The following is a 25,471-nucleotide window of genomic DNA, read 5'->3' on the forward strand; positions in this document are numbered from 1 at the left end:
AAAGGTGAGGAGCTGAGTATTTGGAACACAATGGAAGCAAAAGGTTGGAGAACAGAAATATTTGAAAGGAAGTGTCTTAGATATGAAACAACAGAACCTAGAGATCAAATGGAAAGAGCCAGAGGAGGCTTTTAGGTTTCCTAAGGTAACTTAACCAGGAGGGGAACTCCATTATAAGTTTATATTCACATAAAGTCTTCTCACCTGTGAAGTTTCCCATGTCCTCCTAGTGAACCTCCATTTCCAAGGAAACTCTATAGCAGCTATTCAGTAACTTAATTCTGCAAAAGTTTAGACTCGTCCAATGAAAGTCCTGAAGCATTCATTCATTAACCTGATTTTGCCAAATTAGGTTAGTGAATAAGTGCTATAGGGTTTCTAACCTGGAAGACACAAAAAAATATTGCATTCTAGTGCCAGTTTGGTGGAAGATAATGATGACTGCCAGTGCTTCAAAGAAAAGTGACATGTCCAGTGTTTGTTCACATAGAAATGAGTTGCTTCATAATCCATACACCCTTCCTGTGAACTGCATCTCTCCAAGAAATCTTACAGCACCAATTTACTAACCTAATTTGTTAAAGAAGGTTAGTGAATCATTGCTATAAGATTTTCATGGAACTATTTGAAATTAATTAAACTTCTCAACTTTTATTTGTGTAAGTTCTTTTCCAACTGTATTTTTCACCACAAGTACAATTTTTTAATGAGATTGATTTTAAATAATGAGACTTAGAAAATCTTTGTACAATGAACTTGAAGAATTTAAATACATGGGTTTATTATTAACACAGTAGCAAATATATCAAGGATACACACCCCATGAAAAGTGTTTCAAAGAAACACAAACGGCTCTGAGAAAGGTCTGTACCCAATAAGTAAGCCCAAAGAGGCATGTTTGCTTGGTGATGCCCAGCAGATAAGCCTGGCCAACCTCAGTGTGCTTGAAGAAGCCAGTGTGAGACTCAGCCTAGGTCAGGCAAGCTGCTGCTCTCGACAAACTTCAACGCAATGGTATTCACATTTTGGAAGGTTTTTCTGATCCTAAACTGCCTTGCAGGTAAGGAAAAGATCTCCAAACTACCCAAGATAATTGGAAATGGAGTTTCCTTTTAGACTGAAATTATACATTTTTATATTAGGTTTTCCTCTCCTATATGTGAAAGGAATTGTGATTAGCATGCTAAGTAATTGTAAGAACTCTAGCTTAACAAATATGTGCCATGTTAATATTTGGGAGTCCAGCCTGCAGTAAAATTGTCTTGTAGACCTTCTGGATTGAATTTTTCTCAGAAAAAAATCATAGTATCTTACTTAGTTTATGAGTTGAACAAATAAATTTTCTCAGAAACCAAAGTTTGTGCTATGGATAATTTCTTATATCTTTTATTTAATGTTTCCCTTAAGTTCACCATAATTGACTTGCTTTACTACAGCAGGCAGAACCTGGGTTTAAGCCTACCAGGGCTTACATGTGGGAAGAACAGAGATTCAATGAGCAATTTATTATCCAATACTACTTAGGGAGTTTTTGGTTCGCTAATCCTAAGACTATATTTAGGAAAATAAGTGAGTAATTTATCAATGTGCACAATATGGGTGACTTTAGGAATTCAAGCAGAACAAAATCATTTTTAGAAGCAAAATCACAATGGTGGCTAAAAGCCTAAAGAGATCACTCATTTGTAAATGCCTTGGCCATTATTTTCCAAATACTAAATACATTTTGAATCTGTCCTTATGCTAACCTAAACCCATAGTAGATACAATAATATTGTTTATCAAAAAATGAGCTTATTTTTTAAGCCATTGGTAATGTTAGGTCTTCATTACAGTGAGGTTTACTAAGTACATTCAATGAAACAAAATACTAAAGATAAAATACTAAGTTAAAAAGCAGGATACACATAACTATAATAAATTACTGGAAGGTAATATACTGAGGCACTCATATTGGGAACTTCCAGGTGATGAGACTATAGATGATTTTGATTTTATTTACCAGTTATTTCATACTTTCTAAGTTTTCTATAAAAATTATTACTACTACTACTACTACTATTATTACTGTTATTATTATTTTACAATGCCCTGGGTTGAACTCAGGGTCTGTTGCATGCTAGGCAACACTCTACCACTGGGCTGTATCACCAGCCCCTATACTATTTTTACAATTAGAAATGATGTTACTTTGAAAACTATCTTGTGGTTAGCAATAATTCTTTTTTTAAGTTTGTTTTTAATTTTAAAATTTTTCTAGTTGTAGATGGACACAATACCTTTATTTTATTTATTTATTTTTATGTGGTGCTGAGGATCGAACCCAGTGCCTCACACATGCTAGTTGAGCACTCTACCACTGAGCCACAATCCCAGCCCATCAATAATTCTTTAACTGTTCATTACTAAATGTTTGAACAAAGATGATGTACAGAGTCAAGTAACCAAAAGGCAGTACTACAAATATCCCATTGCCTAAACAGGTCATATACTTGGAAACATGTTACTATTTTCCTTTACCCCAGAATATTCATTTAAATTTAATTTTAGACAGGAAAAATCTTTGTTCCAATCATTAGCCAATTGGGTCAAACCCAGGCCCTCTGCACCAACCCTCTAAGATCACATCTCTAGCTGATACTTAATTCTCTATGTGAGGCCTTACCCTGGCCTATACTAAACACATGGTTTGGAACAGTTGCACGAATGATTTTCACTATAAATCATATGTTATATGTATATATAACTATAAATCACTGTTATATGTATATTATATATATGTATAATAAATATATACATTTTTTATTGATTATATTTTTATAACCACTGTAGGAAGGATGTAAAATGCAGACATATATAAATAAGGAAATAAAAATCACCTGTAATTTTGCCAATCAAATTTGGGTGAATTTCTTATCAATATTTTTTCTTTGCAAGTATATATTACATTAAAAATGAGACCCATACATTGTATGCAATTTTCATGTTGTTTAAAAAATTATTTAGCACAATTTTGGGATCTTATTTCTGACTTTTAGAATAAAGCCTGATCAGAGTGACCAATAACTACTTCAGAATGTCTTTTTTAAAATTACAATATAAGTGTTTTTGTTGGTATATATTGTATGCTGTGTTTCTATGCATATATGATCTAGCTGGTATAAAGCAAAAAATAGTAGCCAGTCCAGCAGATGGAATGGAAATAGGGTATAATATGTCATTATTTGCTATACTTAATATGAGTGGATATCAGAGAAAGGAAGATTTAGATAATCTATACCTGCCATTTGCAGTGACCCAGATCCATCAGTTGATCCAGATCCTGAAGTTGATTCAGATATTACTGTGAGAAAATTGACAATATTTCCAATAATGTACAACTTAATGCCTCATCTGCACTTGTTTCAGAGAGAACATCACTTTTTGGTGCCAAGTAGGTGCCTGGAACATAGCAGGAACATAGTAAATGTTTATTGAAAGAATGAATTAACCTCCTAAACTCCAAACATTCAGACAGACATGATTTTCATATGAATATTTAAAATCAATTTCCTGTACAAATAAGCAGGGCAGATTTAATGTTTTTAGTATTACTCCTTCCCCTTATTTATTTTTAATTTAATTAATTAATTAATTTATATTGGTACTGCAGATTGATCCCAGGGGCACTTAACCACTGACCTACACCCCCAGGTTTTATAGTTTTTATTTTGAGACAAGGTCTCACTAAGTTACCAAGGGTCACAAAGTTGCTGAGGGCTTTGCAAAGTTGTTGTGGCTGACCTTGAACTTGTGAACCTCCTGCCTCAGCCTCCAGAGTAAGTAGGATTATAGTTGTGTGCCACCATGCCTGGCTCAGATTTTATTTTAATCAAAATATTGTCAATGGCTTCTTAGGAGGTCTTAGGTTAAACCTCAATTCAGGAAAGTAATTGTAATAAAAAATATCTTCCACAAAAAATTGATGACTGTCATTAAAATACTTGTAATATGTATTAGTCACCTGTTGGAAAGATATGTTAATATTGCTCTCATTTTCTGGAGATATGTATTATATATGTGAAAGAAGTGATATATTCAAATTTTGGTTTTGAAGTCAAATACAAAAAGTGAATGATCATTTGGTTATATTATTTTATAACTCAAAACAAAGCAATTATACCTGAAGTTACTGGAAATTAAATCACTTTAAATGCATCATGTTAAATATGGCTAATTGGAAGATATTTTTGCTGTAGTGTATTAGGAGAATAATAATCTTCCAAATAAGCAAAGTCCTTGCCCATATTATAGGCATTAAATGAATGAACTAATAACCATTACCAAAATGCAAGACATTTAAAAGAATCTTCCTAAAATGTTGATTGATTTAGTTGCATGCACCTTGGATTATATTCCTTTGATAAGAAGCACTGGCTTTTGAAAGAAGTAAATCATAATTCAACATCATATACATTTTGTATTGTTTTTTAATTCAGCCAAGTCAGTAAGTGGTGTTGCAATACTGTTTTGTTTAAATCGGGTATGATTCTTTAGATTATTATTTATTCACAGTCCTGTTAATTTATATATTTTTCTGACTTTATCAACTTTTAAATAATTTTTCAATTTAGAATTGAGTAATCCAAGGAAAGGCAACTTTTTTCTCCTTACAGTCATAGAATTGACTCTAGTTTAAGACTAAATTTATACAGGTCACTATCCACATGCAATTAAATTTAAGTTAACTCAAATTAAGTAAAATTGTAATATCATTTCCTCAGTCTTACTGGCTCAATAACTGCATATGGATAGCAGCTACTGAACTGCACAAAATGGAGATAGGATATTTCTATCATCACAGAAACTTCTGTTGAACAGAAAAAATTTTGAAATCCAGGCTGGGGTTGTGGCTCAGTGGTAGAGCCCTTGCCTAGCATGCATGAGATACTGAGTTTGATCCCCAGAACCACACTAAAACATAAATTAATAAATAAGCAAAATAAAGATTGTGTCCATGTACAACTAAAATATTTAAAAAATTTTTAGATCACCATCTGAATTCCAATGTGATATTTCTGAGTTTTTACACATATCAAATTAGTTATAGATTTTTACTTATTCTATATTTAAAATATTAGAAATGCTTGAATCGGATTTATAGTTCTCAAGACCTTGGTTTTCATTCACCTCCATCCTGGTCTGTGCTATAAAAGATTTCCTGCTACATTGACATGGCAGGAAAAGAATGTGTCTGTCTTGTTCCTTATGTTTTCCTCAGTGTTTAGCACTATTTGTGACACAAAATAGGTGTTTACCAGATATTTGTTGCTAAGTTCTATGGCCTCTTCCTTAGTTTGTCTTGTGTGAGAACTATGCTTACTCTACCTCCAAGCACTTTTTACTGAGACTGTCCATCAAAGGGTTGCTTTGCTTTACATGGTCACAAGTAACTACTGTTGATCAATTTTATAAAAGATAGTGAGACCCAAACAAGAGAACAAAAATTTGTTTGTCAAATCATCTCTCCAAAATCTCTGTTTTTAGGGAAAAGTTCTTGGGAACTTTAATGACTACCAGATACCCAGTTCTATCCCTTTTATTTTGAACATTTTAAAGACATTCTAAAGTCATCATTTAAGCACAGCCACAGATATGGCTAACTTCCAGGAGAATGGAGATGGGCTCTTTGAAGACAGGAGAGTTCCACTTTCCCTCTAACAGAGGAAATCAGCTTTATCCAATGACATTTATGTTGGAAAAAGTAGCTGCTCTCTGAAGGCCAGTTTCTCTTTTGGGGAAGGCATCATGGGAAAGGAAAGCAGGGGAAGAATAATGTTGCAAGAGGGAAAATGCATGGAATTAGAAGATGCTGTATTTGTGTCTAACCTAATGCACTCTTCTCAATTCATCAATGCATTAGTTGTCACATAAACTGTCATCTTCTGCCAAGGTGGGACTGGTTGTAACACAGAATACAATTATTGAATCCAGGAAACAAAGAATAATCAGTGCAATGGTTTACTTTTTCTTTACTTCTTCAAAATGTTTCCCAATACCCTAAATTCCTTTTCTCTGACTGCTGTCATTAAATAAGAAAAATGAGAAATAAAGTCTTTGGAATCTCCCCCATTCATAGGCAGGCAGAATTAATACTGTTAAAATGGTCATATTATCAAAAGCAAGCTATGATTCAATGTAATCCCCCTCAAAATACCAATGGTATTCTTCACACAACTAGAAAAAAACAATCACAAAATTCATATGGAAGAACAAAAGATCCAGAATTGCCAAAGCAACCCTGAGCTAAAAGAGAAATGCCGGAGATATCACAGTATGTGATTTGAAATTATACTACAGAGCCATAGTAACAAAAAATACAAGAATAAAAGCAAGGTACCAGCATAAAAAGAGTCACATCAATCAATGGAACACAACAAAAGACACAGAAACAAATTCACACAGCTATAATCATCTGGTTCTTGAAAGGTACCAAAAACATACACTGGAGAAAAAACAGCCTCTCTAACAAACGGTGTTGGGAAAACCAAATATCCATATGTAGAAGAATGAAACTAGATCCTGTACAAAAGTCAACTTGAAATGTCAAAAACTTAGGAATTAGACCAGAAACTTTGCAACTGTTAGGAGAAAACGTAGGGAAAACCCTTCAGCACATAGGTGCAGGCAAAGAAGTCCTGGATAGTACTCCTACAGCTCAGGAAATCAGAGGAAGAATCAATAAAAGGGATTTCATCAAATTAAATGACTTCTACACAGCAAAGGAAACAATAAAGAGATAACCAACAGAATGGGAAAAATCTTTACCAGTTACTTTTCAAACAGAGGCTTAATAGTCAGAATATATAAAGAACTAAAAACACTCAACAAATGCTTACCTAACTAAATCATTGTTTTCATTTGTTCATTAAGGGCCTTGACTTACCCATTTGTTTGTATAATATATATATATTGGTAACAGGTATTGAATCCAGGGACACTTAAACACCGAGACACAACCCAAACCCTTCTTATTCTTTATGTTGAGGGTCTTGTTAAGTCGTTCAGGACCTTGCTAAATTGCTGAGACTGGTTTTGAACTTGCAATCCTGCCTCAACCTCCCAAGTACTGGGATTACAGGTGTGAGCCACTGTGCCCAGTTTGTCACATCTCTTTAAATCCAACTTTCTGACTTTCTTTGTGGGTCCTCGTTCTGTACCATCCTTCCTATACCTTCCATTGCAGTATTTCACCAATCCCACCTTTCCATGTGAGCAGCATTTGGGTTCCATACTGTATCACTCAGTTTCCTCATACCATAAATTTTTACTTTTCTTTGCAACAGCAACTTCCAAGTTAGGGCATCCTTTTTCCTTAACATGCAGGCTAGGGACAAGTAACTGAGCATTCTTTAGAAAGAAACAGAAAGTACCTTTAAAGTTGATAGGTGATTTGCACAATGGCCTTGCATGGTCTGTTCTCAGAACATCAGGATGCCTGGAAAACAAAATCACAAGTGCACTTTGATACCAATTTGTAAGAATGCTGCTACGTTCAAGAATCATAAAAGAAAACTAGACCTTAAATAAAAGCCTACTAAAACTCACCCAATATGAAATAGATAATTTGAATAACCCCATAACCATTAAAGAAATTGAATTCATAACTTAAAAAGCTTCTTCAAAAGAAATCTACAGGTCCTTCAGTGGATATTTCTACCAAACATTTAAAGAATAGTTAACATCAATTTTGTATATTCACTTCTAAAAAAACAGGCAGGAACACTTCATCTCATTTTATGAGACCAGTATTGCCCTAACACTAAAACCAGACAAAATAGTACAAATATAGAAAATAACAGACCAATATCTTTCATGTACTTAGAAGCAAAAAATGTTCATGAAACACTAGCAAGTTGAATCAAGCAGTGTCTAAAAAGAATTATACATCATGACTAAAGGAGATATATTTCAAATACAGAAGGCTGGTTCAACATTCAAAAATTATTTCATGTATTTTCATGTAATAGTGTAAAGAAAAAATTGTTATCATATCAATTGGTGCAGAAAAAAAATTTGGTAAAATCCAATACTCATTCATGAGAAAAACTCTTTAGCATGTTAGGAATAGCAGGTATGTGAGCTTCATGGAGCTACTGTAAAAATTTGCCACAACTGGGTACTTAAAACAAGAAAAATTTATTATCTCACATTTCCGGAGGCCAAAAGTGTTAAATCAAATTGTGGTCAGGCTTGGTTAATTCTGAAAGCTCTGAAGGAAAATCTGTGCCACAAATTTCACCCTCATGGTGGCTGGGAATTCTCGGCATTCCTTGACATGTAAAAGTATCACTCCAATCTCTGCTTCCATCTTTATAAAGCCTTTCCCTGTATGTGTCCATGTGTCAAATCTTCCTTTCTTTTTACTTATAAGGACAACAGTCATTGGGCCAACCCTGAATGCATGATGATCTCATACTTAATGAGATACATGATGATTTTTAACTTAATTGCATCTGCAAAGATTTAATTTTCCAATAAAGTTATACTCCTAGATATTGTGGTTTAGGACTTGGACTAAACTCTTTGGGACACAGTTAAACCCACTGAAGAGAATTGCTTCAACTCAAGAAAGAACACGTACAAGTAACATAATGCTGTCTTTGTACTTAATGGTGAAATAACTGACTATTTTTATCCTAAGATTAGGATCAAGGCAAAGATATCCATTCTCGTCCCTATTATTCAACAGAGTACTTGATGTTATAGCCATTGCAATCAAGAAGGAAAAAGAAACAGCATATAGATTCAAAAGGAAGAAATAAAACTCTGTCTACCTGACAGAAGACTAACATGTAGATTACATAGAGAACTCTCAAATTGCAGCCATAAACAATCCAATTAGCACATGGGCAAAACATATGAACAGACATTTCATCAAAGAAGTTATAGAAACAGCAAATAATCACATGGAAAGATGTTTGGTATAACTAGCCATTACTGAAATGCAAATTAAAATCACAATGATATGTGACTACATACCTATCAGAATGGTTAAAATAGAAAATAGTGACAATATTAAATGCTGGTGAGGATATAGAGAAACTGGATCACTCATACCCTATCGATAGGAATATACAATGTTGCAGTCACTCTGAAATGCACTGTGACTTTCCTTTTTACATAAAACTAAAAATGCAACTACCATATGACCCAGCTATTGCACTAGTGGGTATTTTTCCCAGAGAAATGAAAATTTCTGTTCATGCAAATATCAGTACATAAATATTTGTTGGACTTAAATACTATAGACAAAAACTGGAAATACTTCAGTTGTCCTTAAATTGGTGAATGGTTAAACTGTGATGCATATATATCATTGAATATTACCAAAACAGTCAACTACTGATATACAACTTTGAGTGGAGTTTCAAGTAATTATGCCAAGTGAAAAGAACCAATGTCAAAAGTTTACCATGACTTCATTTATGGAACATTATGAAATGAAAAAAATCTTAGAAGACATATTAGTGAATGCCAGTGGTTAGAAACAGGGATGGGGTACAGGAGGGAGGTGGCAGTGTTCATAATAGGGCAACATGGGGCATCTTTGTGGTGATGGAATTGTTCTGTGTCTTGACTATAGTGGAGACAAAATCTTACACATGTGATAAAATTGAATAAAACTAAATACATACACACAGTTGCATGTGTACAAGTAAAACTGGAGAACTCTGAGTAAAGTCAGTGGGTTGTTGTATTAACATCAGTATCCTGGTTGTGATACTATACTATAGTTTTACAAAATGTTACCATTGAGGGAAACTGAATAAAATGCACTTGGGATATCCTTCTTGTTCCTAGAACTTCATGTGAATCTATAATTATCTTAATAAAATTTTTAATTAAAAATTATTGCGATGGAAATGGGGCATATCTCAGTGGTAGGGTGCTTGCCTAGTATGTATGAGGTCCTGGATTTCAACCTCAGCACCACAAAACAAAACAAAAAATTATTGAGGACCCCCAAACCTTTTTCTGTGTGAATCATTTCTATTTATATGTACTATGTTCAAAATTATAACTAAGAAAATAATTTTAAAAATACACAAGCACACATATCATTAGCCACTAGAGCAATGACATCATTACCTGTCATGTAGATTTTGGGAAACTCCAATGTGTACTCATGAGAGAGAATGAAAAAGAAAATAAAAAACACCTTAGTATTGTTATGAATATAACACCCCTCCAATGGTTTTAAGGAAGGGATAGCTAATTCATCCCAGTTTGCCTGGAATTTTTCTGGTTTCAGTCCTGAAGTCCTTTAAAAACTAATATTGTTTTCTTAAGACCTACTGAGTTTCAAAACTAAAAGTCCCACATTCAAAGGACTCTTGATGCTTAGCAAACTGGTTTTTTTTCTTTTCAAAACACATATTTAATGTTTTAACTTTTACAGGAAAGAAAATTAAATAATATATACTTGTTTTTGCTATTGACTTGATTATTTCACAAAGGTGACAAAAATACAGAAAGCAGTTCTGTGAAAATAAAAGCATAACACTGGGAATTTTCTTTAGCTTTCCACTTTAACAGCTGAAGATACTACACAGACTTGTGCGATGTCATCATACTCATATGTTGTCTTTAAGAATGTGTCTGTTAGTCTTAAGCCGGAGACTCTTCGTAGTCCCTGTACTGAAGACAGTAGAGTAAGGGCAAGGCAGAGAAAGGAACTTGGATGCAGCTTTCCATGCTGCCTTCCTGAAATACCACACCAATGGATTAAATTGGTATTGCACATTTCCAAAACCAGATCCATCGTCCTTTCACTGCTACAGTTAGTTATTTTACAGGTAATATGAAAAGTTCTTCTAGGTTTACAGTATCTGGAATTGCCTCCAAAGACAACCGAACATCTCCGTAACCTGGTGCCATTCTCTGAGGTTGGCTGGTTTGTAACCTTCCCCTTTCACCGAGGTTTGTTTTCCATACAATATCCAATTTTCCAATTACTGTTACTCCCTTAATGATGCCCGCTTTTTCTGCAAACTCCTTCTTGGGCTTTAGGCAGTATAAGTACTGGCGTGTATCCATTGGCTGCAAATATGCTCTTGATCCAAATGTTGATACACACTCTCCAGCTTGGTTGACAGAATTTAATTCTGTTACATTACACGTTATAGATGGCTCCAATGAAACTTTTTCCGTAAACATGGGTGAGGTTGTAATATTCTGAATCTGGGCTTCAAGAAATACTTCATCAGTCACAGAACTGAGGTCACTCTCCGCATTGTAAAATTTGGTTTTCACATCCAATGGTTCGAGAACCTGAAATTTGAAGAATTTTCTAAAGTACATTTTTTCTCCACCCTGAGTTGTATAACTCACAGCGCACACCAGGATGTGTGTTCCAATTTCCTTTACTTCGTGGTGTATGACATCATCAATACAACAATCAGGTTTAAGCTCAGTCACTGCAGCATTGGAAGCTGAAAGATTTAAACGCTGAGAACTTGTCTGAAGGTCAGCCTGCAGGTTTGGTTACACATGGCTGCCACCATTTTGAGACAACAGTCAGGACTTCACTGGTTGGTTTTTATCCACATTCATGGACCTTTTTGGGTCCTTGGAAAAGAAGGTGTGCATCCTTAAATAGAAAGAATTCCCAATTCAGTGCTATTACCTCACCATCACCTAGGATTTGAATATCTTTACACTGCAAATTATTAGAAACTCGCCTTTCCCTGGCCTCATTGCTTGCTCAGTTTCCCTCTACGGTTCATTCTTCACTGTCCTCCTTACTTTGGATTCTCTAAATAAGATATTTTTGAAAGTGTTTTGCGTCCCAAAAAAGTGTCATCCGAATGTAAGTGTGTACCATTGTTTTTCTGATGATTATCTTTTCAGGTCAGGTTAGCTTGGTGCAAGTGACCATTCCAGACAGTTTTGTAAATGTGACTGTTGGATCTGATGTCACTCTCCTCTGCTTCTACACCACCACTGTGGCCTCCACGGACAAGCTGTCTATCCAGTGGTCTTTCTTTCATAAGGAGGAAATGGAGCCAGTTACTGTAAGTTCCTAAACTCTTCTCTCTTGCTAGTCTGACTGAAAACTGTTGAGGTAATTATGAGAAAGAATGGTATGCCAGTGACAACAGTGACAGAACCTGACATACAAAGTTTGAAGATAGATGTTTAGGGAAGACCACCATGGAAGTGAATTTGCCTTTGTGTTCTCTTCATACTATTTTATATCTGTTATCTCAATTCTGTATAGGTCAATACTTTGTGTATCATGTATTCTATATTAGACAGAAATGTCTTCTTATGGGTGAAATGAACAGTAGTTCTGAAAGAGCTTTCCCTCCAAATATCTCCGTACTATCTCCTGAAGACTTCAGTTCAATTGCAAGTCCTAATTAATCTGCCGGTCTCTGCATCTGGGATCTGTCTGTTAAGGGAACTGACTCACTGCACCAGACTGTGTACTGACAGAAGGAGGAGACTCCCCAGATGGGTAGAGAGGGGCCACTTTAGAGGACAACCCTGGGTAATCAAGGGTAGCATGAGACCAGAGAGTGGGTGGGTAGCTATAAGATCTGGGGGGAAAGTTTGCCAGAGGATGGTAGATAAACATCAGTGAAGGGGAATTATTCCACAGGCATGTGGCCTATTCCCAGATTTTTTTCATCTGGCCTTGAGGGAAAATCCTTCTTTAAATTAGCCAAAGGATTAAAATTTTATGTTCACAGGTATGTTTGTCCATGCATCCACACGTGTAGGTGAGCAAATATGCAATGAATATCCATATACACCCCTTGAAGAAAAAAGTTTTTAGCTTTCACCAGGTTTTCAAAAAGATGCATGAATCAAAGTGGAGTTTAGAGAAGAGACCTATCAGTGTGGTTTGGTTTATTCAGTTGTGTAGAGCCTTGAAGGAAAGGAAGCATTCAGTTAGTAGAAAGATAGAGGGAGAACAAATTGAGAGGGCTAAGAAAGGTCCGGGGCAGAGGTAGAGGGGAAGGAGGACATTGAAGGAGGCACACTTGGCCAGAGTTGCTTCAGCCAGTGATGGTCAGTGCTGAATCCTTGCTTTTACTAGAGATCTTAAACATCTGTCAGCAGGAAACACCATTCAGGGGGAGACTCCATCAATGGCACTCTAGTCAAATAATTTTGCTGGGTCCTGGTTACCTTGGACAAATATTTGAATCATGTGCCTCTCTTTAAAACATGATAGAACAGCAATACTCATGGAGAATCAATTGACATAATGCATGTGAAAACATTTGGGAAAAATTTAAAGCCCTGTAAGTTTTAGCCCTTGTAAACACCATTATGATTATCAGCAGCAGTCATACCACCACCACCAAAAGAAAAATAGTTTTTCTACCAGTTTCCATCACCCAAAAATGTCCTGACCCAAGACCTTGCATGTTGGAGCCAACTAAGAAATTATCAGTTTCCATTGCAAGTTGCTCTCACTTAGAATGTGGATGGCAAAAATCACATAATCTTTAGTTCTTTTTTCTGACCAGTCTTTTCAACAAATTCTTTATCTGTAGACTTGAAGTTCTTCTCGTTTTTTCAGTAGGGACTGAATTTTAGAGACTTTGCTAATATATTTTGAAGTGTTTTATGCTTGATGCTCAAATCAAGATGGCCTCACCTGCCTGGAGGCCAGGCAAAGCCAGTCTGAGTTCAAAAGCACAAATTCTTCTGTATGACAATGGAATTCACAGGGTCACTTCTTGCTTGAACTGTGTTGCTAGTGAGGGAGGGAGTTGTAGGGCCAAAGGATATTGTTACCAGCAGTGAGTATTATTTTTTAGGTCTAGGAATGCAGGGGAAGACATATTTAAACTGAGTGTGGACTGAGCTCAGGGAATCTCTTAGAACTTTCAAAAGAAAATCCATTAACAAATAGGTATTTGAGGAGTGGCTCATTTACTTGCCATTTGCCTCATTCTTCAGATGTCAGGTACAAATGCAGCAAATAATTTAAGATATTTATTCTTTGGAGATGTCCAAGTGAAATGAGGTCCTTACCACCGAGCTGCTGTCAGGCGGGAACATGCTCCCTCATCTGAAAACTGCTTGAGATATGTGCTATGCTTGGGTCCTAACCATATGAAGGACAAGATAGAGTAGGGTCATCTCTTGGCTGGAGGACAGAGGAAACCAACACCCAAGGGACAAACTTTCTCCTCCTCCTCCTGTTTTCCTGTCTTGCTTCAACTTACCCTGACCAGATCCTCATTATAAGTATTTTAGATCTCTGTTTTGCAGAATAGAAACCCCTTCCTTCTCTTCCCATATGCTGCAGGCATGTGTTTCTCTGTGCTTTCCCAGATAAGTAGTTTTAGAGTCCCATTGGAAATCTCCTGATGGATGTCAGTTGTACTCCTTGCTATACTACTTACTTACTGGTTGGATGACCTTACAGAAGTCACTTAACTTTTCAGAGTTTTAGTTTTTCCATCTGTAAAATGGAGCTACTTACGTACCTCATAGTTTTAATAAGATTAAATGAGATGATGCTTGTGAAGCACTAAGAAGCCTTCCATACTGTAGCATTCAGTGAATGTGAGCTATTGTTAGTGCCATTGCTACTCACAAGTTGGCGATTTTGCAAAATCCTTATACCACTCATGCTCTGGTATATTAGAAGAACTGGGGAATGTACACAGGGAACCCAGCCTAACAAGATACATTTAGTATAACTTAACTGTTGGGACAGAACTTTTCAGGGACATCCTGGCCCAAGACTGACTCACAATTGCACTGCCTTCAGGATCTCTGTGGCTAAAAGGAGAACCTAGATGCCTTTTCTGCTGCTTTTTGTCTCTACCAGAGATTCTGCTCAGTCAAGGGATTGTAGACTTCCTGGGTAGAAATAGTATTCAGTTCAAGTCCCTTTCCTCTTTGAGCACTTCTCTGCATTGAAAATTCTGTAGAGCATGTTACATGTAAATCTACGGATTGCTGGTGGAACATTTTTGGGATGTTAAAAAGACAGTTTTGTGTTAGACAATTCTATGATATGGGAGTAAGTTGTTACCAGACTGACCACTGAGTAATTCAATTCAACTCCCGGGTTGATATGGTAGTATACCGTGTAGCATTCAGCTCTCAGATCCACCCATTTCTGCTCAAACACAGCATGGCTCGTGCCTCAATACACGAGGTATGGAGGAAAAGGCAGTCAGTCAGTGTCTAAAAATGGCGCATGCAAGAGACGCTCGGGGAAGATGTAGCTGGACCTCTCAGGTAAGAACACCTATTGGTGTACTACTAGACCTCTTCACTGTTTGGAATCTCTAGGGCACTGACACCAGCTTTAGGAGTGGGATCAAAGGGTCTGAGTTTGGTGAATATCCAGAGCAGCACAAGCCCTTAGCAAAACTGGGAAAGTCTTCATTTCACTCTCATATCCACATCTGGAACAGTTTTTGGCCTCCTCCAAAAGTTTCAGGGCCCTATTGGTGCCCCAATCTGGGCAGTGGCCAGCTCTTGCCACATGCCCATCTTCTTCTTCTCCCCCAAATTATTGTGTTAAAGTCGATTTGAGCTGGGCACCGTGGTGCACACCTGTAGTCCCAGCAGCTTGGGAGGCTGAAGCAGGAGGATCGAGAGTTCAAAGCCAGTCTCAGCAACAGTGAGGTGCTAAGCAACTCAGTGAGACCCTATCTCTAAATAAAATATAAAATAGGGCTGGGGATGTGGCTCAGTGGTTCAGTGCCCCTGAGTTCAATCCCCAATACCTCCCCCAATGCAACCAAAAAAAAAAGTAAAATTGACTCTAAGGCCTGGTGTTTCTCAGTACCCAGGGGCAGATGTTATCTCTTTGTAACTGTCCCAACTAAGGGGTTCTTTTGCTAAGTGGCAACTATATAAATATCTCACAAGTTTTCTGACCCAGAGACAAGATTATTTATTAGCAAGGTGGTCCTTTTAGAGAAGGCCTTTTATAAATTTGGACAGTTTCAGATAGTCAGTTCTTTAGAAACAAATCTCAGCTGAAAACTCTAGACCTGGTACAGGCAAGGTAGCATGGAAACTCTGGGTGGTCTGATGCCCCTCTTGTGTCAATGATGTCCTCTTCTTGCCTGTTACGGGTAAAATTACAGACTTCACCTGCCCATGAACAGAATACACATTGACTCTGCTTAGTGTGAGTCTCTTAGACAATACTCTTCTAGAATATTTATAAAGGAAGAAACCCTTTGATATCCTCATATTCCCAACACATGCATAAATTGGACGACTTCTTTCCAAGGACATAGTGCCCTCATGCTCTCCAGCTTCTCAGATTTTCCACCCTGGTCTGATCACTACAGATAGTGTTATGTTAAAATGTTTTTCAAATGTTGGTGTATGTGTGTGTGGGGGGGGTGTTCCATTACCTCAGAGTATTTAAGAATGGAGAAGGTGCTGATTTGATTTTTAGGACTTGGAATCCCTACGGGAATTTAGTGGGTGCTGGCTAGAGGTGCTAAATATTCTGCAAAACATAGGACAGACCCACACAACAAATTGTCTGTCCAAAATGTCAGTGTCACCCTTATTGATAAATACTACAAATCTCCCCCCCCCCACCAAAACAGTTATCTATTTTATGTCCCATTCCCTCAGGTCTCTATATTTGCTTTATCTGATAAATGAATCTAACACTAAAATGTTAGGAAGTTGCAATAGTTTATATTGTTGTCTTTCAGACAAATGCACTTAAGCTGCAATCTTCCATGACTTCACCCCAAAGTAGCAGATGGTAGACTGGTAAGAGAATGGTTTGAGGCATGAAAAACTTTCTTTTGGTATTTTATTCCCTCCATATGCAATCCCACCTCCCATAGTACAGACCAGTGAAAATTCTGGACTTGAGACCTTTGCCACCTTATCCTCCCCTCTTGCTTAACCCCTTTGTGGGCAGTACCAGAAAGCAAGAAGCTGCAAGGGGAATAGTGGGTGATTTGCTGACTTCATGCCTTCCACATTTCCCAAAGGAAACTGCAACAGAAGTTCTGGAAGCTAAAGGTATTTAGTAATTCCAACTCTGACTCAAATAGAAAGCAGATGAAATTCTTTCAACCCTTCTTGTTTATACACCAGTCTCTAGTTTGAGAGCAGTGGCACAAAGTTGAGGAAACATCTTTTAGGACAAATCTGGCTCCCAGATGCACAGCATTGTGTGACTAGGAACTTAACACAGTGAGAGAGGAAAGTCTGCTCTGCAAAGAACTCAGGAGCCTGCAGTGCAGCTGGAAAATGTCAAGGGTATCATGTAGTGAAGCTGCTTAGTGTGGGAAGCATCAGGTCAGTGAATAGTGGCAACTAACAAGAGGAAGATCAGACTGGAGTGGGATTGAATGGCCCCCAAGGGGAAGTTTGCCTGAGAATCATCTTCCTTGCCTTGGGCAGGAAGGACTCTGAATGCTATCTGAATACATTCAGTGGGAATTGGAAGGTATGGATTCCAGGTCTGAATGTAAATTGATTGTGTGACCTTGGAAAATGCACTTCCTCTACTGGGCCCTCAGTGTCATCTGTAATAGAAGAGGATGAATCAAAGTTTGCAAACAGTAGCCCTCTGGGCTAGATTTGGTCAGTGGACATATTTTGGTTGTTTAGCTCAGTGTTTCATTTGTTTCCACAATGTGCCCTGGCTCTCCACTTCACCATGGTCTCCACCATCCCTTATGATCCCACCACTATCCACCAGTCCCTCCCAACCATTTCCCATATTTACAATATCCACCTACCTCGTAAAGTTTTCTTAACCTTAGAAACCATGAACTAAGTGATCTCAAAGAGGGTCTTATAACTAACGTGCTATTGTGACTCTATACGTTAGTCTCTAGCATCACCAACGGAACAGAGAGGACCTTGGAAGAACACAGTGCTCTTTGCCATGAACAAAGGCACAAAGAGAAAGTGAGTGAAAAAATTAACAAGCACTTCTTAAAGGAACATTGGGATGAATTTTTGAAAAGCAGGACACCTCCACCTCGCACCCTATCCCACCAAGGATGTGGCCTGTCGAATGTTCCTGGACTTCAATTGCTTTGATATCTAAATTGACAGTAATCTGTCTTTGAAAAGTATACAGACCATGAAGGATCATGGGTTGGAACTTGGCCATTGTTTGGCTTTGATTTTTAAAAAAGAGTTATTCTTTTGTGAAAATGGAACCAAGTTGCTGTCCTTCCTATGTGATTAGATAAGCAGTTTCAGAAAAACATTTCTTTCTTTTTTCTTTACAAAGACAGTGCAACTTCTCTGTGGACTTCTCCCACAGAAAGCCCCTGCATCTATGTATCTGGCTACTATCTAACCACTTTCCCTCTCACACAGCACCCTGAAGCCAAAGTGATTTTTGGTCTCCATTATTATTCCTCCTTACTCCATTCCCTACCTCTAATACCAATTATTGTCATTTTTGAGAGGGAAAAGTGATTAGACTGCAGTGTAAAGAGATAGGGTAGAAGGGGTGGTGAGGTTTTTCTTTATGGGTAAGTTACAGGTCCAGGACCTCATTGCTTATTTGCTAGTTTTACCTTAATTCATGCCCAACTATGAGACTTTCACAGTGGCTTCTTTTCTTGTCCTAATCCTGGCCTAAAATATACTCTGTTGGGCTCCTGATCTCTGTCGAAACAAGGACTTTTTCACTTGGATCCTCTGGGTTTCAGGCAGGACTGATGTGTCTCATTGTGCTGTAATCAGTCATGAGTATAGAGTAGGACTGACTTACGACCCAGTCTTCTTGGGGGCAAAGGAAATGACTAGATGTTTAAGTTCTAAAGGACTTTATTGATGGACAGCAGGTTGTCTTCCAGGTAAGCGACAGAAGGGCTTCAAATAGTTGATCAGAAAGTGAGTAAACCAGGGTAAAACACGCCTGCAATCGCAGTGGTTTGGAAAGCTGAGGCAGATGGATTACAAGTTCAAAGCATGTCTCAGTAACTTAGCGAGGACCTAAGCAATTTAGAAAGACCCTGTCTCTAGATAAAGTATAAAAGGGACTGGGGATGTGGCTCAGTGGTTAAGCACCCCTGAGTTCAATCCCTGGTACAAAAAAAAGTGTTGACTAGTCAAATGGAGGTAAATGACCTTTGAAATGCTGAACCTCTTCCTGTCCCACTTGAGTACCTTGACTTACATTCGTAAGTCAAAAAAGATCACTCTGGTAAAAAAGGTATGTGGTTCAGTAGGTGTGAATGAATGAATTATAAACGGATGCATTTCAGGCAGGAAAGAAAGCATGTTGGTGTTAGAAAAAACAGAGGAGACAGTTTTTTTAATCATAAATATACCTGTTTCTTTTATTTTTCCCTCCAAATCTATCTTCCTGTGTTAGTTTTAATATATATTGACTTTCTGCTTAAAGGAATAGACGTTTGAATTTGGGCAATATCTTTTCATTTTCTGATTACTCTCTCTCTTTGATCAGTCAATTAGGTAAAGAGCTGGAATTAGGTGAACTGGGCTGTAATTCTATTTCAGCTGTTAATTTTGTGTGTGATTTTTAAAAAACTTTTCTGGGCTTCAGTTTCTTCTGTAAAGTAAGGGGAGTGAATTAAATGCACTTGTAAGACCCTTCTAGTTGATTTTATGAAAATGATTAGTCTCTTTGGACTAAGATAATACCAGCTTATTGAACAATAAATGACAATCACTAAATGTCACATTTATTCAAAACTGAAAAGTACATATACAAAATATGTAAATTATGAAGGGACCTCAGAGATTACCTTGTTTAGTGATTCCCAAGTTTCAGTCACTCATGTATCATCTTCATAATTTTTTTGTATTTGTGGATCACCAGTATTATTAATCACTTAATGTTTTCTATACTGACTTGGTTTCTTAAAATCTTAGAAAAATCTGCATTAGTCTATCTATAAGCAACAACATCAATGAAGTCACATATTTGATGAATTAGTTATATATTTTGAACACATTAAAATTAGTAGATTTTCCTTTAGGAACTTTCTAAAATCAACTTAAGTGACTATGCCTTGGGAATACATATCACACTTTGGAAAACATTGCTCTGGTTCCTTGTTCAGATGTGGAAACTAAAGGTTAGAGAGATTAAATAACTTTGTTTCTTATCACAAAGTAGGTTGCCATGGAGGCATGACAAGAGGCCACCTCCCCTGCCTATGTCATAGAGGCAGTGCACAGTCAGAGGGAGAGTTGAGGCCAAAACCCAGCCCATGTGACCCTTAAACCAGGCCTCTTTTTACTACATCATACTGTTCCCACAGTTCTTTGAACCAATTATAATCTAAGTATCCATATTCTTTAACACAGATAGGACTAGAATCCAGATCTTCCTTAAGCATAGTAAATAATAATAATAAAATAATAAATAAAATAATAAAAAAAATAATAAATGAATCCTTTAGGTTTAAGATGTGTCATTTAACCTTTAATCTTTCCGGGTCTGAGTTCCCTTATTTGACATGAGGAGAAAGATGATTGACGATTGACTAAGCACTTCCTAGGCCTTTTATTAGTTCATGTTGTTTCATCCTCAGGAAACCACTAGGAGGAACGGGGTCCAGATGATTTCTCAGGGATGCTTCTGCTCCGAAATCTGACAGTTCTAAGAAACAGAGCAAATCCAGGTTTGCTTATTGGAAGGTGTTTGTATGAAAAGAATATGAACATCTGAACTTTAACAAACATCAGATACTATTATTGAGTAAGGAAAACTCAAATAAAAAGTTTATGAAGAAGTAAAAAAAAAAATAATAGTTTTGGTTTCCTATCAGACATTTGGTCCTGTATAATAAGTTTCCTTCAGGAGGACTCAGTACATGAGCATCTTGATCTTCTAGCTCAGGGTTAAGAGTTAAATCCTATCAGCTCCAAGCTTTCCCCTCCTCTATAAAATAGGCATACCAACTATTGCCAATATGACATCACAGAGATGCTCTGAGGCCCAAATGAGGTAATCACTGTGAACAATTGTAAGAAAATTAAGTTCCCCAATGAACTGAAAAAACCTTGGTCACAGGGACCTATTCCCCAGAGAAGAATGATGCTGCTTCTTACCAAAGGTAATATGAATTGAAGGAGCTTCCAGAAAACTTATCCTAGTCATGGAGACTCTCTCATTCTCAGTTCTGCATTTTCTGTTCTAGATTTACTATTCTGAAGGTGGAGAAGCTAAAGCCACTGGACAATTCAAAGATCGAATTATAAGATCAGCCAGTCCAGGTAATGCGTCTATCACTATATTGCATATGCAACCAACAGACAGTGGAATTTACATCTGCGATGTCAACAACCCTCCAGATTTTGTTGGCAAAAACCAAGGCACTCTCAACGTCACTGTGTTAGGTATGGATACTTTTCTCTGCATTTTCTTTTCTTGGAGCAACTCAGAACACTGAATGACCAGGGTACTGAGTTATGATGCTAAATAGACCTTTGGGGATAAATATACTCCCTGTTCCTTTCATTATTGGGGAAACAGAGAAACATCACCAACTCAACCTGTACAATAACACTGAGATATCATTCATAAAACACATAGAAGCAACTGCCAAAACAAAAAGAACTGCAAAAATGATAGCAGTAGCTGATCCAACCTCCAGGTAACTCTATTTCTGAAGAATACAATGAGAACAGATGATTCAAGTCACTGTCCACCCCAAATGATCACTAGCAACTATTGCAGAGAGAACTTCCATCCAATTAGAGCCAGATTTACCTGGAGGAGACAAATGTCAACTTATTAATTCTCCCAAGACTACTACAATCTCCACCATGAAAACATGATGGCAAGAGTTCCCCTTTCAAAAATGCTAATGGTATTTGGAAAAGGGGGCACACATTAAGCCATTTTTAAGAATTAATTTCTGCATACACACATTTTCATTATATGATGTTGAGCAAGTCATATCTACTCTCAAAATGAATGTGGAGTAGTTCCTGTATTCAGTGTTTGTTGACTTCCTACTTTGTCCCAGGAGGGAGAAGTGCCTTTGGGGACCTCCAAATTTTGCCAATTTCTAGTGATCCTTCCAACTTCTATTTGAGAAGACATTGAGAACTAAACCCTGCAGGCCCTGGGAGTGGGAAGTACTAAAGGGCAGAAGGAAAAAACTGACAACCCTTACTGCCTACCCAGTTGACTAAGCATTTTCCCACTTCTATGTAATCCCAAATGGAGTCGATGTAATCATTTGCTCTTCTCAAACTGTGTATGTACATCATAGGAAAGGGGGCACTAGATCAAATCAGTAACAAGTGTTGCTTGGAAAAGCAACAGTTGGTAACAAGGTATACACCTAGGAGAATTGCTCACAATTGCTTTGGCTTGCCTCTGGGGTACAGAGACAGAAAAGAAATACTATTCATGTACTTTCCTGGGAGAGTTTATGTTCTAGTTTGAAAGACTAGCCATATACATGGGGACTAAATGGTGTGGTATTATTGCTAAAGCATCAAGTTGGGAGTCAAAAGACTTAAGTTCTTGACCTTATTCTGTACTCAGTGACTTCATGCAAATAAATCCACCTTTCTCTGGTCATTGTAAGATGGAGTTGTAACTCCTGACCTGTCTTCTTTAGTGATTTGTTATGAAGATAAAATGAGATACTGGTGATTAAAGAGCTCTTTAATGTTCAAGTAATTTCAGAGATTAATTCTGTAATTGATTTTGTTTCTCCCTGACTCTGGAGTGTTCTAAGCGGAAGCAATCTAAAGAGGCAAAGCTTCTTCAAGACAGGACTTGGAAATAGCCTTGAGATAAACTTAGACATGAAGGTTAATGTTCTTAAATTTAAGCTTCAGAGGATTCAAATGAATTTCCATATGAGGTCGAGGGTCACTTTCTTTGTGAGTTATTCTTTCCCATGAGTCTTTGAGTCAGATGCTTCCTGTCATGAGTGTTCCACAACTTCCTTAAGCAGCTAGGACCCAGGCAAGGTAAGAAAGTGAAGGGTCTATGGATTTCCTTGTTCGGGAAGTCTCAAAGTTTTTTATCTTTATTCATTTGGTGAAAAACACAGCCATTCTAGATATTTAGCCTTTCAGAAATTTCAACATGGCTAATTTATCTTAAAAATGCATAGTGTTGGGCTGGGGATATAGCTCAGTTGGTAGAGTGCTTGCCTTGCAAGCACAAGGCCCTGGGTTCAATCCCCAGCACCACAAAAAAAAAAATGCATAGTGTTTGCAGTTATCAAATCTCATTGCACATGAGGACCTATTCTGCTTGCTCTCCTGGGGGTGTAGCAAGGTGGGTACAGGTAGTTTTGGGAGATCAATTGCGGAGAAAGATATTGACGTTTCCTTAATGATGACTCTTTGTAGCAAAGTTTCTTTCAGAGACATTTCATTACCCAGCAATGAACACCAATCTCATGTATTTACCTGTGCATTCATGAATTCATTCAACAAATTCTGAGTACATATGTCAGTTACAGTGCTAAGCAATGAAGATGGGAAGATGTAAAAGATAGATTCCCTAACCTATAAAAGGTCGATCTAGTGAAGTAGATAAATATGTAACACAAAAGCTCTCTTTGGAGGTGTGAAATGATAGCTGTGAGGGCACAAGGGAAAGATCTAAAAGCTTTGTAAGGAGCAGGGCGTGGCAGTGCGTCCCTGTAATCACAGCGGCTCAGGAGGCTAAGGGAGGAGGATCACAAGTTTGAGGCAAGCCTCAGAAACTTAGTGAGATCCTGTCTAAAACAATAAAATAAAAAATGCTGGAGATGAGGCTCAGTGATTGAGTGCCTCTGGGTTCAATCGCTGGTACACACAAAAAAAAGGATAAAAAGCTGTGTAAGGGGACTAGAGAAGGCTTATTAAGGAAAGACTTTTATGCTGACTATTGAAGGATGTGCAAGAGTGTGTCAGGCAGAAAAGGGACTGAGGTGGCAGGGTACAATTTAGGTGAAGGAAATGACAGTAAGCAAAGAACCAGGTGGTTTTGATGAACATTCATTTGAAAGATTTTCATTAGTTATGACAACCTTGGAAAAATCAATCCCTGAAAAATACCCAGGTCAATCTGAATAATTATTTTGTGTGCATTTGGATTAAGCATTATTTCCCTTTTGCAATTTGGCACATACAAATAAAATGATTAATTTAGAGAAGGTTTGAGAACATACTGAAACATTTTCATTTATTTTCTGAGGTGAGACTTCTCCTCCCACACCAATTCTGTTGAAAGCAATAAAGCTAAAGGGTAGATCAATGACTTTGCCAGTAAAATATTCAAGTTCTACTGAGGACTTTAACAGGATAAAATGTCAATTCAATTTTGATTCAGTAGTTTTAGAAAATATATAGATTTGGTTCAAAGTGATTCACTAAGTGTTTTGTCAATAAAAAGAAAAGAAAGATGTGTTTAGCAAAAAAATAAAAAGCCTATCTGGGTTTGAATCTAGGCTCAAGGGACGAGTACAAATCATTACAGTTTTCTGTCTATAATTTAGTTCAAGTCCTGGTGTCTGACTTTTTCCCAAGGAAGCACCCATATGTAATTTTTGCTCAATTATTATATTATGCTGGACTGTTATAAAATACTCATATTTTTAAAAGTGGAAATTCTAGTGGTAGTTGCAATGGACTCCTGGTCAAATGGCCTATTTCAGGATAGGTAAACCAAGTTTTTTCCATCTGAGAATATCATTGATAAGGAAGACAAAATCAAGAGCTAAGTAGAAAATCCTTCTTTTAATCAAAAGACACATGTTTCCAAGGTATGACTAGTGAAGTGTTTCAAATTTACAGCAGTATGCATTTATCTTCTTGCTCATTTGTACAACGGGTTAGTGTCTGAAATGGCTGAATTGAGCAATATTTGATGGAAGATTAACTTTAGTAGCAGGAATTAGTCCTCTCCATGCTACCAGAAGTTCCATGTGCAATGTCCTATATATATAATTTTATTGAATCCTTGGATCAGTCAGAGGTTAGATATTCTCTAATTCACATTTTCCAGATGAGTCAACTGGGGTTTGGTTAAGTTAGGTAACTTGCCCAAACACATCTAGAGTGAAGCTGTAGAGCCAGTATTCTATGTGGGATCAGAGTTTTGCTTTTAAATACCATGACACAGGTTAAGAGATGGAGGGCTGAGCCTTTAAGATGTAACTTGTCTAAGAGAACATCAGCCTTTGGAGGGTTTTATAGTCGACTTAAGATAAGGAAGGTGAGCTGGGTGCAGTGACTGATGCCTGTAATCCCCATGGCTCAGGAGGCTAAGGCAGGAGAATCTCAAGTTCAAAGTCAGCTTCAGCAACTTAGCAAGGTCCTAGGCAACTTAGCAAGACCCTGTCTCAAAATAAAATATAAAAAGGGCTGGGGATGTGGTTCAGTGGTTAAGTGCCCTGGGTTCCATCCCTGGTACAGATATAATAATAATAATGAAGGTGAGTTAGAAATTAAAGAACTTCTGATCCTTGTCTACAATATGATTAATGATAGAATAAACTGTGCAAAGTAAGATGAA

The 25,471-nt window shown here is 37.3% G+C and overlaps 2 protein-coding genes across 3 annotated transcripts in view; one reads left to right on the top strand and one right to left on the bottom strand.

Annotated features, from left to right (window-relative positions):
• The first annotated feature begins 970 nt into the window (after positions 1–970).
• Positions 971–25,471, top strand: part of Vsig1 (V-set and immunoglobulin domain containing 1) — a 37,919-nt gene continuing 13,418 nt past the window's right edge. The window contains exons 1-4 of one of the 2 annotated variants that reach the window (XM_047536343.1): positions 971–1,060; positions 11,893–12,056; positions 15,148–15,255; positions 21,141–21,339. In XM_047536343.1, the coding sequence (XP_047392299.1) occupies positions 1,012–1,060; positions 11,893–12,056; positions 15,148–15,255; positions 21,141–21,339 (520 nt within the window). In that variant the 5' untranslated portion in view covers positions 971–1,011. The remainder of the gene's footprint in view (positions 1,061–11,892; positions 12,057–15,147; positions 15,256–21,140; positions 21,340–25,471) is intronic. The other variant, XM_047536344.1, reaches the window with a different exon arrangement.
• On the bottom strand, positions 10,527–11,514 carry LOC124972120 (trafficking protein particle complex subunit 13-like). The gene is given in 2 exon segments (XM_047536345.1): positions 10,527–10,851; positions 10,854–11,514. Coding segments are annotated over 2 exon segments (783 nt in total). The 5' UTR covers positions 11,344–11,514; the 3' UTR covers positions 10,527–10,558.

The sequence above is a fragment of the Sciurus carolinensis genome, chromosome X (genome assembly GCF_902686445.1).
Source record: "Sciurus carolinensis chromosome X, mSciCar1.2, whole genome shotgun sequence".
In the NCBI taxonomy this organism is placed as follows: Eukaryota; Metazoa; Chordata; class Mammalia; order Rodentia; family Sciuridae; genus Sciurus; species Sciurus carolinensis.